This window comes from Lynx rufus, unplaced genomic scaffold (assembly GCF_022079265.1).
Source record: "Lynx rufus isolate CCGP_SWC_20201006 ecotype Redwood Valley unplaced genomic scaffold, mLynRuf1.p SCAF_2, whole genome shotgun sequence".
NCBI classification, from domain to species: domain Eukaryota; kingdom Metazoa; phylum Chordata; class Mammalia; order Carnivora; family Felidae; genus Lynx; species Lynx rufus.
The window spans coordinates 209,399,473-209,413,447 of NW_025814834.1; the positions used below are offsets into that span (position 1 = coordinate 209,399,473).

Here is a 13,975-nt window from a genome sequence, read left to right on the forward strand (position 1 = left end):
GTCGCTTCAGCGGCTTCCAGGACACTGAGAATGAATGCCAGCTCATCCCCTAACTCCGGTCACCCGGCCGTCCAGTAGTCCCGAGATCACGTCACGCTTCCTCACCTCAGGACCTTTGCACTTGCTGTGCCCTCTACCTGGAATGCTCCCCCTGCCACCCCAACCCTGCCAGTGACTTCTTTTTATCCTACAGATGGCTGTTTCGATGTCACCTCCTATGAGACACCTTGTAGCCCCGCCTCCACATAGTCCGTTATTCTCGTCCTTCTCCCATCCAAGTACTAACCAGGCCCAACCCTGCTTAGCTTCCGAGATCAGACGAGATCGGGCGCGTTCAGGGTGGTATGGCCGTAGACTGTTCTCGTCCTTCTCTATCACGTTACCTGATTTCCTTCACGCACTCATCGCCAGCTGTCAATATTTTCCCTCATTCTTTTAAACGTATTTTTATGGTCTGTCTCTCCTCACCCCCTACACCGTAAACCTCACAAGAGCAGGTCTGATTATGTCTTGCTCACCATTTTATCCCCAGCACTGTCCCTGACATATAGCAATTGCTCAATTCCTTGGTGATGAATGAAGGACGAAAACGTTAGAGAAGGCACGGGGGCCTGAACTGCTCCCTCCTACGTTCATCTCGCAGCAGGGACAGCTGCGGTGGAAGAACGCCAGAACTCACCCACTCCACGAGCATCTACGAACTGTCTTCAGTGTGGTGGGGGTGGGGTGGGGGTGGGGGCGCTGGGCTGGGGAGACAGTGGGGAAGGCCACAGACCCAAGCCCTGTCCACGGGCTCCGAGTCTAGTGGCGGAAGCAGACTTTGAACTCCTAGTTGTCAGGGCCGGGAGTGTATGGCGGGGGAAGCACCCTAGGGTATCCGACCCAGTCTGGGCGGTCAAGACTGGCTTCCTGGAGGAGGTGGGGTTTAAGCTGGACCCGAAAGGATGCTCAGGGCCTTGGCAAAGGGAGGTGGGCGAGGTGCGGGAGGGGCAGGAGCGCACTCAACCCCTTGAGTCTAGGTTTCCTAGACAGCGAAGGCTGCTTGGAGCTCCTCACGACATCCTGAGCAGACGGAACGGGACAAGCAGTGGATGCTGGGGCACGGGTGGGCGCGTTCTGCAGGGATTAGTGAGCTTTGCCCACGTGGTCTTCCCCTCGGTGGGGGGACCCATCCATTTGCTCCAGCTCTCCTTGGTCTGGTGGAACGGGTGGAGGGGTGAACGGGGGCCGAGGCAGGGCCTGAGAGGGCAGGTGTGGAGGATGGCCATGTGCAGGAAGCCAGCTGGGGGGGACTGTCACCCACTCAGGGCGGCCCCTGAGAAGCAGACCCCGTGACCAAGGATTCCGGAGCCAGTGGCCTATCTGGGAGGGTGTCCCAGGAAGCCAGGACGGGAGGGAAGAAGGCGATACAGGTGCATCCCGGAGGCTATTGTGGGCAGCCTCTCAGCCTCAGTCCTGCTGGGGAGCTCGAAGGGACAGCGAGCGCCTGTCTGAGTGGTCCCAGCCAAGGGGCAGGGGGGCCAGGAGATCCATCCAATATCTCCCGTCGGCCGAGGCTGCTCTGGGATGCTAGTTCTCTGGCACGCCCGCCCCCACTCCTTGAGCAAGCTGAGTGGGGCTACGGCTGCCTGAGAAGGCTGTCGAGGGGTCAAGGGTGTGAGTGGGTGCGGACACCTGCCACATCGCCCGCGTCCCTACTGGGATGGCTCCTTCCCATCCCTCAGGCCTTGGCCAACCATTTGGATGGCACCGCAGCACGAGGGTCCTTCCCGGGTCTGCACCCCGCTTGCCCCTCATTCGAATTCACACCTTTGCGGAATATGTGCTGAGCCATTCACTTACGTCTCACTTCCCTTGTTTACTATCTTCCCCCCCCCCCCACGAGAGTTTAATTCCCCGCTGGATTCCCCAAGACACCTTCTACCATGCCAGGCTCCTATTAGGTGCTCAATTAAAACGTCCTCGGAAGGAAGGAATTACTGCCAATTCCAAGCTGGGAAGTTCTGGATTCTGAGGCTCATTCGACAGACATGTGATAGATGGGGCCTCTGGGGCACTGGGAGGGGCAGTGACTTGTCCAAGGTCATGAACCGGGGTGCTACCCCAGGCGGCAGAAGCCCCGTCACCCCCACCGGATGCCCGCCCCTCCGGGAACCCCACCAGCGGGCGGAGACGCTCTGGGAGTCCCTGGGGCTCCTTCCGCTGCCTGAGAATTGCTCTCTGCCAATTCTTGGTCGTCCAGGCTTCCTTCTCCCCCTACTTTTCCCAAAAGCTGAAGACAAGCAGCTCAGACAGCTGTGGAGCTGGGACTCTTCTCTAGTTGAAATGCATTAATTTGTAAATATCTTCATTTATATGTAAATGCGGAGTCCCCGCGCCCCTCCGCCAGCCCTAATGGGGCCCTGCAGCCTGGAGACGCAGCCTCCTTCGGCACGGCTGCTCCGGGCTGCCGGCAGCTCTCCGTGATCCCATTAGACTCTTTCCTTCCCTTCTGCTTTCGCTTCCCCCAGGCTCCTCGGTGCGCTCCACCTGGGAGGCCACCGCCGGAACCGAGGCTGGGGAAGGAAAGAACACTGGCCACGAGTCAGCACTGCTGTGTGGCCTCGGGCAAAAGTCATCTCCCTCTCTGGGCTTCCGTTTCTGTCAGGCGTGAAATGGGCAGGGCAGCAAGGTGTGGGCACAGGATGAGGTGGGTGGCTTGGGATCCGATGGGGTCTGTGTCGTTCCAGCAGGGAACCCTGGGCCTCGCCGAACTTTGACCCCGTCTGTAAACCAGGGCTAGAGAAAACAGCAAATCTGCCTGCATGTACAGGGCTGTTCGCGGGGATTAGCAGAGATTCAGGGCGTATAAGGCGCCTTTATGAGATGTGAGGAAAGGTGGGTTTTTTTTTTGTTTGTTTTTTTAATGGTGGAAGAAGGAGGGTTTTTTCTGGGCAGGAACAGCAACACACAGCCATCGCTCAGCGACTGAGGCAGCACTTTATGTGAATTAACCCGGGGACCCTCCCAAGGCTGGAGCGAGCTTCTTACTGTTGTCATTGCCTTCTAGAGACTGGGGAAACTCAGGCAGAGTCCCCAAGCCCGGGTGACACTAATGCAAGGTGGGCGGAGGGGCAAGGATTGGAAACTCAGGCCGCGGGACAGAACTCTCCCTTAAACCCCACAAGGATTGTACGAAGCAGATCCTACGAAGTCTGTTGACAGGTGAGGAGACTGACACAGAGAGGGGTGAAGGCCCTCGTCCAAGGTCACTCAGTCGGGAGTGGCTGAGCTGTGTTCTGGGAGAGGGTGGGTGGTCAGGACTGCTCTGGTGGTCCCGGGCTTCCTTCTGGGCGTAGGAATCAGATGGAGGGGGGTTGGAAATGATGGGACAGGCTGGGGGCGGATGGGGTGATGGTAAGCACGTGGGGAGGGCGCAGAGGGGGTGGGGGTCTGGGAAGCGTGGGGGGTGATCTGAACGTGCACTTGCCCCAGCATCATCTGTGGTTCCCAGAATAGTTGTTTTCTTGTCCAAAATGAGTTTTTCATCCGGACTGTAACTGGCTTGTCTTAGGTGTGCCTTAATACCTTAAGGTGCCCCAAATCCTTTTTGGAAGCAGGTCCAGGGGAAATCATAAACGTCAATAAAGGCATCTGTGCGGCCATTTGCCCGCCGCCTCCGTGTCCCTTCGCGCCCACGTGCTCACCAGACCTCCCCCCGCAAGGGCGGGCTGGTTCTCAGCTCCTGGCACAGAGCCCAGAGAGGAGGGGGACCCAGAAAGGTCCCACCTTCCGGCTTACAAAGTGCGGAGCAGATGATCACCTGCCAGATTCCCCGTGCCGGGCTGGGTGAGCCCTGGGCAACCTTCCCGTCCCGTTTTCTTATCTTACCCGCGGGGAGACTGAGGCTCAAAGGGACGAGGAGCATACGCAGGGTCACCTAGCCAAGGTGCAGATTTCACTGTGCACCTACTACGTGCCAGCCCTGCACACTGCTGCCTTCTGCCTGGGCACTGGGCAATGCATTTGCCTGTGTTGTGTGGAAAAACACACATACACGTGTGTGTGTGTGTGTGTGTGTGTGTGCAAGACTATGCCCGTTCAGTGCCAGTCTTTAGCTTTTCATCAATGCAGCGGGACTCCCACCCCTCTCGCGGAGCCGTCCGGCTTTGGGGTGGATTCGCTCTGCTACGGCGGGGGGGTCATCGGAACAAGGTGTCCTGCAGGAAGGCGTCTGCTTGAGTAGGTCCTGAAGCCTGGTGAGGAGTTTACCAGGTCGCCAGAGGGAGGGGCACACTGGGAGTTGAGAGTTAAGGGTCCGAGATGTAAAATAGGACCGGGGCCTTTGGAAAGTGCACGAGAAGGGTGCGGGGGCGTGGCACCACACACCTAGAACACACGGCAGCGCATGGGATGGGATCTGCTTCCTTCTGGAAAGAGGGTAGGGGTAGAAATATTAAGTATCTCTGTCCCCGGGGACTCTTCCTCCCCAACCTGCTGCCGCTTCCGACCCGGGGTCCAGGTGTTTAGGGTCGGTTTTGCTTGCCGGGCAGGGGCCTGTGGGGACTGGGAGAGCGTATTGCACGGGCTTCAGGACCAGGCAGAACTGGCTCACATCCCAGCCCTGTCCTTCCCGGCTGCGGGACTTTGGGGAATGTGGCTCACCCTCTCTGGACCTCAGTGTCCCCACCTGGAAACTGGGTTTGGAAAACCCACTTTGCGGGACTGCTGGGAGGAGCTGGCTGGGGAGGCCGACGTCGAGGGGCATGTGGCAGAGTGGGGATGTGACCCCTTTCCTGCTCTTCCTTCCAGGGCGCATCCCTCTAGGCACCGGGTTCCCTTCTGCAGCACAGCCCCCAGCCCTGCCTTCCAAGCCCATGGAAGGTGATCCAGAGAACCGGCAAGAGCATCGCAGGGCAGATAGGAAAGGGCTGGGGAAGTGGCCCCCAGCCCCCGGCCCCCAGCCCCCGGCCTCGACCCCTAGTCCCTGGCTCCTGGCCCGCAGCTCCCGGCCCCCAGCCCCTGGCCCCCAGCCTCAACCCTTAACCCCCAGCCCCTGGCCCCCGGCCTCAATCCTTAGCCCCGGCCCCCGGCCCCCGGCCCCCAGCCCCCAGCCCCCGGCCCCTGGCCTCGACCCCTAGCCTCCAGCCCCCGGCCTCGATCCCCAGCCCCCAGCCCCCAGCCCCCAGCCCCCGGCCCCCGGCCCCCGGCCCCTGGCCCCCAGCCTCAACCCTTAACCCCCAGCCCCCAGCCCCCGGCCTCAATCCTTAGCCCCGGCCCCCGGCCCCCAGCCCCCAGCCCCTGGCCCCTGGCCTCGACCCCTAGCCCCCAGCCCCCAGTCCCCAGACCCTGGCCCCTGGCTCCCGGCCCCCAGCCCCTGGCCCCGGCCTTAATCCCTAGCCCGTGGCCCCCGGCCCCCAGCCCCCAGCCTCGACCCCCAGCCTCTGGCCCCCGGCCTCGATCCCCAGCCCCCAGCCCCCGGCCCCCAGCCTCGACCCCCAGCCTCCGGCCCCCGGCCTCGATCCCCAGCCCCCAGCCCCCGGCCCCCGGCCCCCGGCCCCTGGCCCCTCACCTCACGGTGGACTGGTACACCAGGTCCTCCCTCTTGCGGTAGTTCTCCATGTACGAGTAGTTGGTGGAGAACATGGCGTCGAAGGTGAAGATCTTTTGCTTGATGGTGCCGCCGTCCGTCACCTACAAGACAGCACAGAGGCAGCTACAGGGGAGCGCTCGGCCGGCCTCGCCCCTTTCCCCCAGACAGAGCGTGGACGGACGCAGGGACACTGGAGACGCACAGCCAGGACGCCCGGCCCCCGGGGACCCTGGGCGAGGCCACCAGGAGACACGTCACTGCCATCACCAGAACGCTCCCAGGTCATCCCCACTCTGCTGATGTGTAAGCCGAGGCTCTGGAGCAAAGTGACTTCCCAAGGTCCCACGCCGGGAGGGAGCACAGCTGGCTCTCCTCTCTGACAAGAATTTCTGGTAAATTCTGTAAGGGGTAGGCACAGAATGGCAGGGGAGCCCAGGCAGCCCCCGTCTGGGGATAGGGTAGTCACAGAGGGCTTCCTAGAGGAAGGGATGTCTAGGTTGCCTTCTGAAGGGAGAACAGGAGACAGGCAGCCTGGCAAAAGGTGGGAGAGCTCTGTAAGCAGAGGAGACAGCAGGAGCAAAGGCCCCGTGGTAGGAAAGAGCAGGTATGCTCAGGGAAAGAGGATTGTGCTCAGCGTGCCCGGTAGGCAAGGGACCTCAACTGTCCCTGCAGGCGACGTGGAGGGGGTCACCTTGGATTCCATTTACAGGTTCCTTCAGGCCGTAGGGTGACGATGGTTGGTTGGAAGGGCCTGTCTGGGGGCAGGGGGCTCTTAAGAAGGCTGGGGAGACTGGGGCGCCTGGGTGGCGCAGTCGGTTAAGCGTCCGACTTCAGCCAGGTCACGATCTCGCGGTCCGTGAGTTCGAGCCCCGCGTCCGGCTCTGGGTTGATGGCTCAGAGCCTGGAGCCTGTTTCCGATTCTGTGTCTCCCTCTCTCTCTGCCCCTCCCCCGTTCATGCTCTGTCTCTCTCTGTCCCAAAAATAAATAAACGTTGAAAAAAAAAAAAAAAAAGAAGGCTGGGGAGAACCCACTCTGCTGTCACGGGGCGGAGGGAAGAGGACAGCTTGGGGGCTCCCTCTCCTCCAGCTGCCCTGGGGACGGGAGGGAGGTCACGAGGCCCCCACCTCCCCAAGCACACGGAGGCCCAGAGAAGTCAGGGGACCTCCGGAGGAGACAAGAAAGCCTATAATGGAAAACAAAGGCTGTTCCGGTGCCCAGCTGCTCGCGGCTGATTGAAAGCCGGACCCAAGCGTCCCGCGCTCCCGCTCGCCTCCAGCTAATGAAAGTGTTACTCCACAAAGCAGCAAGGTATGTGTTGTCACTGTTTCAATTATTTATCTGTTTACTCGGCTGCAGTTTTCCCTACAGTTTTCCGCCTGCGTCAGCAACTCTATTATAGACCGGGAGCTTGCAGCCTCTCGCTGCTCAGCTGGGCTCCGCGCTAACAGCCTGCGACCAGGGAGGCCTCATGCCTGGGCCTGGAGAAGTGGAATTAACTCCCCGCGGCTCTGCGTGCTGGAGGCAGGGGGGGCCGGCTGGGAGGGCTTTCTCCAGGGGGCTGGGCTGGGGGGGACCCTGGAAGCTGCTTGGACCTGTAGCCTTCCTGGGAGCCCCGGCCTGCGTGCGGCTGGGCCCCTCTGGGCACATCTGGCTTGGACCACATCTGTCTGGCCCAGGTGGTGTCGTTACTGGCTTAGGGGACACAGGTTCAAGGCAAGCTGGCTAGCATCTATGGAGCGCCAGCTGTGTGCCAGGCACGGGTCACATCAGTGCGTGTCACCCCCACTCCCGCCACGGTCTGCAAGCTCATGAGGAGTCAGGGGGCCCCTGACAGTCCCGGGACCCCCAGGGAGCCCCATAGGCAGGGTCAGAGTGATAATAAGCTTCCGGAACCCGGGGCGCAGGATCAGCGTTGGGACTCCCCTCTGCAGGGTTTCTGCTTACCCCTTGCCAAGCTCAGGTCTCTCTGACTCTCCTCTGGGCTTATCTTCCTTCAGCTCATACTTTTCACTTATTTTCCCCTCTGGGGGCCGTGTGCTCCCCTCTGGGGGCTGAGTGCTCCCCTCTGAGGCTGTGTGCTCCCCGCTGGCCTCTTCCGCAGCACTGGGCCCGGCTTCCCAGAGAGGGATGGCCGAGACTGAAGGACCAGGGAGGAAGAGGAGCAAGAACCTTCAAACCAGGACCCTCGGTGGTGGTGGGGGAGGAGGGCATGATATTGCCCAACCCCCAGGGGACAGTTGGCCACGTGTGGAATCATCTTTGGTTGTCACAACCCGGCGGGGGCTGCCACACAGGGTCCCTGTGGAGGGAACGGCAGAGACAACAGGTGGCCCGTCTTGCAGGTGAAGAAACTGTGGCTTGGAGAGGAAAGGAGATTTAGCCACAGTCCCACGCAGGGCTCCTGGCAGGGCTCTGGCTCCCACGGGGCGGGCCCCCAGGGGCTGAGGACAAACCAGCCCCCCCCCCCCAGCCCCCACGACCCTCCACTGTCAGCAGGAGGATGCCTGGAGCCCAGCGGGGGTTTGAGGAATTTTCTCCCGAAGTCATAAAAGTGGAAGGCTTGCCTCTTCTCTCAGGTACTGCTTTTTATCTCCTCCTAAAATGCGGCAGCCCTTATCATCCCAATCTCGAAATTCACTCCATTTTTTTTATTATACAAAGGAGAAAAAAATCTGTCGGTAAAACTGTCTCCACGAATTTATTCGCCGGGACTGAGGGTTTTATTACTAGGAAAATACACCTGCACCCCACACGTCCACACATTCCCACACACCCCAGATAAAGCACGGAAGAATTACCTGAGTCGTAAATCACTGTTTCAGGCCGAGGGACAGGGGAGTTTCAAGGACGCACCTAGTTTTCCTTTGGTTTTATTTACATCTTTTCTTTTTTCCTGGGGCCAAGTCTGGGGCCTTCCTGTCAGCCTAGGAGGAAATAACTGCTTCCCATTAAAGCAGCCTGGGACAGCCAGAGCCCGAGGCTTGTGATGTCCCTTCCCTGGGGCTCAGGGAAGGCTCTGGAAAGGGACTGCCTTGGAACGCACCGTCAGGCCCCAGGCCATGGGCCAGTGGCTATTTGCAAGGAGGATATTCTGTGGTTCTTGGTGACAGCAGTCCCTGAGGTGAGGCTGGGTGGGGGGAGAGGGGTTATCACAGGCCATGGGTGGGCAGCTGGTGTGATGAGTGACACCTTCTCTTTAATTCTGGAAACATGTTCCAGGCCTAAGACTTTCAGGCACTGTTCCAGGCCCCGGGGGAGAGGACGAACCACATTTCAGATGTGGCCGCAGTCCGTCTGGTGGGGATACACAGCCCACAAGGACCTGAGACAGCAGAGCCAGGGAAAGCGAGGCTGTAGCAAAGATATTTGCCAACTGTGACCTGACACCCATGGAGGGGCCAAGGATTCTCCTGGGAGGAGGGGTGATCACAGAAGGCTTCCGGGTGGAGGTGGGCCTCTTCAAAGGGTGCTTAGTCCCAGCCTGGTGCTCCCGGCCTGTGGGAGGCTTTCGGGCAAGAAGCAAGGCTGATTTTCTCCACCCCCAGTCAAATTCTTGATTTCTGTTACTAACTTTCTGCGCCTCGCCTCTTCAAGCCTCAGCTTCCTCATCTGTAAAATGGGATAATGCAACCTACCTCTGTCCCTCTCAGGAGGATTAAATGAGATGACATTTGTAACGGCACCTGGTGTGTGGTTATTTTTACGCACGCTAACACTTTTCCGGGTCATCCCTGCTTCTGAGCTAGGGCTGGAAGGCAGAACAGTTCTTACTGGGAAGTCAGAGGGTGTAGAATGTCAGTGTGTGGCAGAAGGGGGCCCGCCTGGCAGGCACAGACTGGAGACCTGGTGGGCAGGTGGGCGCGTAGAGCCGAGGCCCGGAGACTTGTCCGCACTCATGAGATCAGCCCAGAGAGAAAATGAAGGACGCTCCGAGCAAGCACCTGGAGGCAGGCTGGTCCCTGGGGCTCTGACACGCTCCTCTGGTGCCATCGTGGCTTGGGACCGTGAGATCACGGCAGGCAGAGGACGGCAAGGCTGGTGGGAGCAGACAAGGTGCTGTCCTGGAAGGCCAAGGCCCAAGCAATGTGTGCGCGTCCCCTCCCTGGAGGATGAAATGCTTGAGTGTTCATTCGCTCCTGCGACAGATTTTTACCGAATCAGTAAATAGGTCTTTGCGTGTGAGCTACTCCTAGAACATAAACCCTACGAGGGCCAGACCTTTATCTGTCCCGTTCGTTGCTCTGTCCCCAGAGCCCGGAACACGGTACTCGCTCAATAAATATTTGTTGGACGAATGAATGAATGGAATTGAGTCCTTACCACGTGCCAGGCACTGGGGTACCACGAAGAACAAGGAGAACACTCCTTGCCCCAGGATGGCCCGCTGTGTCCACACCCCGATCTGACCGCGGCTGCCTGGTGGGAGCGGGCTGGTCCAGCCGGGAAGTGGCCTCGGACCGACCACGAGGCAGCGGTCCAAGGGGGACCAGCAGGAACCTGAGCTGTGGTTTCTCAGACGTCCACCTGCTACAGGAAAGCATCCTCCTTGTGCAAAGGGCCCACTTGGACCGCAGAGAGGAGGCTGTGCACACACTTCGGCAAAAGAACCCGAGTCCGAACTGGCACGTACCCGGCCTGCCTGTACTGCTCGGAAGGGACGTAGGAAGCAGAGACCCGGGTTCTGCCTCCCACAGGCTGGCCTCTGCACTGCTCCCCTCTCTGGGCCTCAGTTTCCTTAAGTGCTCAACGAGGACATGTGCCGGGTGACTTCTGAGGACCGTTGCTACTCTGAATGCCCAAATGCTCTGGTGCTAGAACAGCCCGCCCTGGAGACCACAGCCACTCCTGCTCTAGCCTTGCCCTCCAGGGCTCGGCAGCCGCCCACAGGCCCCGAGGCAGCAGACCCTGTCCCAGGGCGCTGGCCGTCCCCCAAATCCGGCAAATCTGGCTTCAGCTGGGTTGGGTTGATTTTCAAGCGAAGCCACCAAAGCGTGGCAGACGGGCTCAGTCCAGCCCGTCGCACGGCCGGCCGGCTGGGATTTTTCATTTGAGAAACTAATGCCTCCAAGGACAGCTCCTCACCCACGTCCCCGGGTGCCATCATCCGGAAGAGAGGAAAAAAAAAAAAAAGAAAGAAAGAAAGGGGGGAAAAAGCTCACCTCCCCCCCCCCCTTTTCTTTGTGTTCCACAAAACCAATTACAGGTTGGAAATAGCTGTAATAAACTTGATATCCCACTTATGGGCCAATCCCGCCGCGGCTGGAAAGTGTAATAGTGGCAGAGAGCGAAAACTGCTGGTATATTTTGCCGGAGCTGTTTAAATTGCCTGCCTACATTATCCCGGCTCCTCTCCAGCCGGGAAGGAATTTGCTCTCCTGGAAATGGAGCAGCTAAGGTCTCTGGGGCTGGGCAGCGAGGGGGGGGGCGGGTGTTGTTGCAAGGAAGGTTTTAATGAACTGATTAGACGTGGAAGACGGACGGCGCCTGGGCTCTCGAGATGGGCGACCCGGGTTCGAATCCCCGCCCGGGCAGCTTCCAGGCAGAGCCCTTGGTGTCCAACGGGCAAGGGCCATGCCAGCCCCGGAAGGCTCTTGTTGGGGGGAAAGGGGCATTTAGTCGGACAGCGCAGGTGGGCGGACTGCCGCGCCCACCCTGAGCCTCCTCGGGTCTCGGGTCTGCCGTGGTCGCTGTCCCTGCCTGGCTCTGAGCCTCAGTTTCCTCATCTGTAAAACGAAAGAAAGACGGTAGCTGAACCCATGCCCCAGAGTTGTCAGAAGTACTCAAAGAAAGGGAAGGATAGATGTGAATTTACTGCTCTGTTCCTCGTACTGTGACAGGCAATGAGCATTCTAGAAACTTCTGCCGTGAAGCCACGACCGAGAAGTCCCTTCCCGCCTCACGCAGCCCCACGTGCAAAGAGGACAGCAGACCCACTAGTGTTCCTAACGGGCTTACTTTAGATCGAGCCAGCCCCAGAGCAGGGCTCAAGCCGTCGCGCTTTCCTTTATCGACTGAGCTCTTCTGTGAGCCGCGCCTGATTCGGGAGCACAGCTGGGAACACAGCCCGCGCAACGGTGAAGAAACGCAACCGCCTCACTTACATTTCTGCGGCGGGTGTTTTCTAACCCCTGCACCAGCAGAAGGCGAGCTCAGGAGGCTGGGGTTTCGTCATCTCGTTCGGTGCTGTTCCCCAGCTCCCAGAGCAGAGTCTGGTGCAGAGCGGACTCTCGGTCCATATGTTTCTAGAAATGAACACCGTGTTTGCGGGCGCGGAAATGGGGTCCAGGGAAGGGCTGCCACTCGCCCAGGCTCCCCAGCCGGTAAGCGGACGAGCGCAGATTCAAACCCGGGTCTGGTTCCAAGGTCCAGATAGGAAGTGATCCAGGAGCGGGGTCGGATGAAGTGTCGGGCAGGGGGCATGGAAAGCAGGGGGCATCTAGGCAGAGGGTAAGTTGGGCAGGGGCGCAGGGCAAGAGGCCATCTGCTCAGGGAGGAGGGAGAAAAAGAAGGCAAGAGGCAGAGGGGCCAGTGAGGCAGCCTCCCCATGGCCTGCTGCGGAGGGCAGGGGCACAGGGCTCCCGGCTTCTTGGTTGCCATGGTGACTGGGGTCGGTCATCTTCCCCTAGATGACCCCTGCCCACCTGCTCTCCACCGTGGGTCTGCTCTCGAGGCTCCTGGGCCTGAGAGCCGGGCCAGAGCCACCCCAGGGAGGGCCTGGGGGAGGAAAATGCTGGATTCCCAAGGACAGACGTGGGGGGGGACATCCTCGAGCCAGGCGCCACCTACCGCCCCGGATGGCCTGATTCCACCCCTGCTGTCTCCCTGGTGAGTCCAGGCTTCCGGCAGGGCCGGGCTCGGGGTAATTGGCTTCCCCCGTGTGTGGGTGGCAGATCCGGCTTTGACAGAGACAGCTGGTGTCATAAATTGCTCTGTCTCATCTGGTTACTGTGGGATGGCAGACAGCAGCTCAGGGATGGGGAGTGGGGCGGGCCGAGGGCCCGGGGGGCTGCTGAGAATGGCAGGCAGGAGCGCGGCTGCTGGCTTCGTGGGCTCCACACTCGTGGGCAGGTGCTCGTGCAAGCGTGAGGACGTGTGTGTGCCACTGGCGTGAGCCCAGGGCCAGGTCACGAGGGTGAGCCCCGGTGCAAACGAGGAAACCTGTGGTTTGGGGGTGGGGGTGCGTGTGCGTGTCGGCAGGGCTGAGTGTGCAAATCTGTGCGCTCTGGGGCTGCATGTAAGGACGGGCGCGCGTGCGGGCATGTGCGTGTGTGTCCTGTGTGCGCAAATGCGAGGGTCTGTGGGTGTGCAAGAGTGACTGTGTGTGTGCGCGTTCAGGGTTGTGTGTGTCGGTCTGTGGGTTCGTGGAGTGTGTGCACTTGCGTGTGCACGAATGATGCCTGCACCCACAGCGTGAGAGTTTATACACCCTGTTCCCTGTCCTGGGCCACGGGGATAGGGGATGTCGGCTAGGGCATGTGTGTGCGGCCTGTCCCTTTCTTTCTTTCTTTCTTTCTTTCTTTCTTTCTTTCTTTCTTTCTTTCTTTCTTTCTAATTTTTTAATGTTTATTTTTAAGAGAGAGAGAGGGAGACCCAGAATCCGAAGTGGGCTCCAGGCTCCGAGCTGTCAGCACAGAGCCCGACGCGGGGCTCGAACTCATGGACGGTGAGATCACCACCTGAGACGAAGTTGGGACGCTTCGCCGGCTGAGCCACCCAGGCACCCCCGGCCCGTATGTTTCTGAGAAATGCCAGCCTGGGAGGCACCATCACGCCAGCCCGGGCCCTGGGCAATCTCCCAGCCCCGCCAGTCAGATGCAAAACCATAGGTCAGGGCCCAACCACCTGAGCCCTTCAGACTTCACCAGGCACGGGCTGCTCTCAGACCTCCCTCCTCTTCTCCTGTGTACCCCCAAACCCACACTGCGGGGCTAGTGGCCAAGAAGCTGGGGAGACCGGGAGGATGCATACAGATGCACAAAGATGCCCAAACTTCTGCGCACAGCAGAATCACCTGGCCAGGTGGGAGGAGGGTTTTAAAAATGTCAATTTCCTTGAAAGCCCACCCCAGAGGTTCAAATTCAGTGAGTCCTGGGCGGGACCTGGGTTTTGCATTTTTTTAACAAGCCCCATTGGGTCGGTTGGATGCAGGGGTTGGGGACCACAAGAGGGAGACTCTGCCCTAAGCCCCTGGCACCCCCCCCCGGCCCCCAAATAGGGCCTCTCTGCAGCTTTCCCAGGTGGCTGTCAACTACCAGACCCTGGATGTCCTGGGAGGCCCTGGCAGCAGGAGGGACCCTTGACTGCCCCTCTAGACCCTTTCTCTACAGAAGGCTAACCTGAGGTCCAACCAGGAGAGGGACATGCCCAGGGTCACACAGGGAGGAAGTGGCAGGGCCGGGGCA

At 60.0% G+C, this 13,975-nt stretch overlaps 1 protein-coding gene across 1 annotated transcript in view; it reads right to left on the reverse strand.

Moving 5' to 3' along the window:
* The window catches only part of IGSF21 (immunoglobin superfamily member 21), a 239,462-nt gene that overhangs the window by 71,299 nt on the left and 154,188 nt on the right, over positions 1-13,975 (reverse strand). The window contains exon 3 of the mRNA XM_047082457.1: positions 5,552-5,673. Coding sequence (XP_046938413.1) covers positions 5,552-5,673 — 122 coding nt within the window. The remainder of the gene's footprint in view (positions 1-5,551; positions 5,674-13,975) is intronic.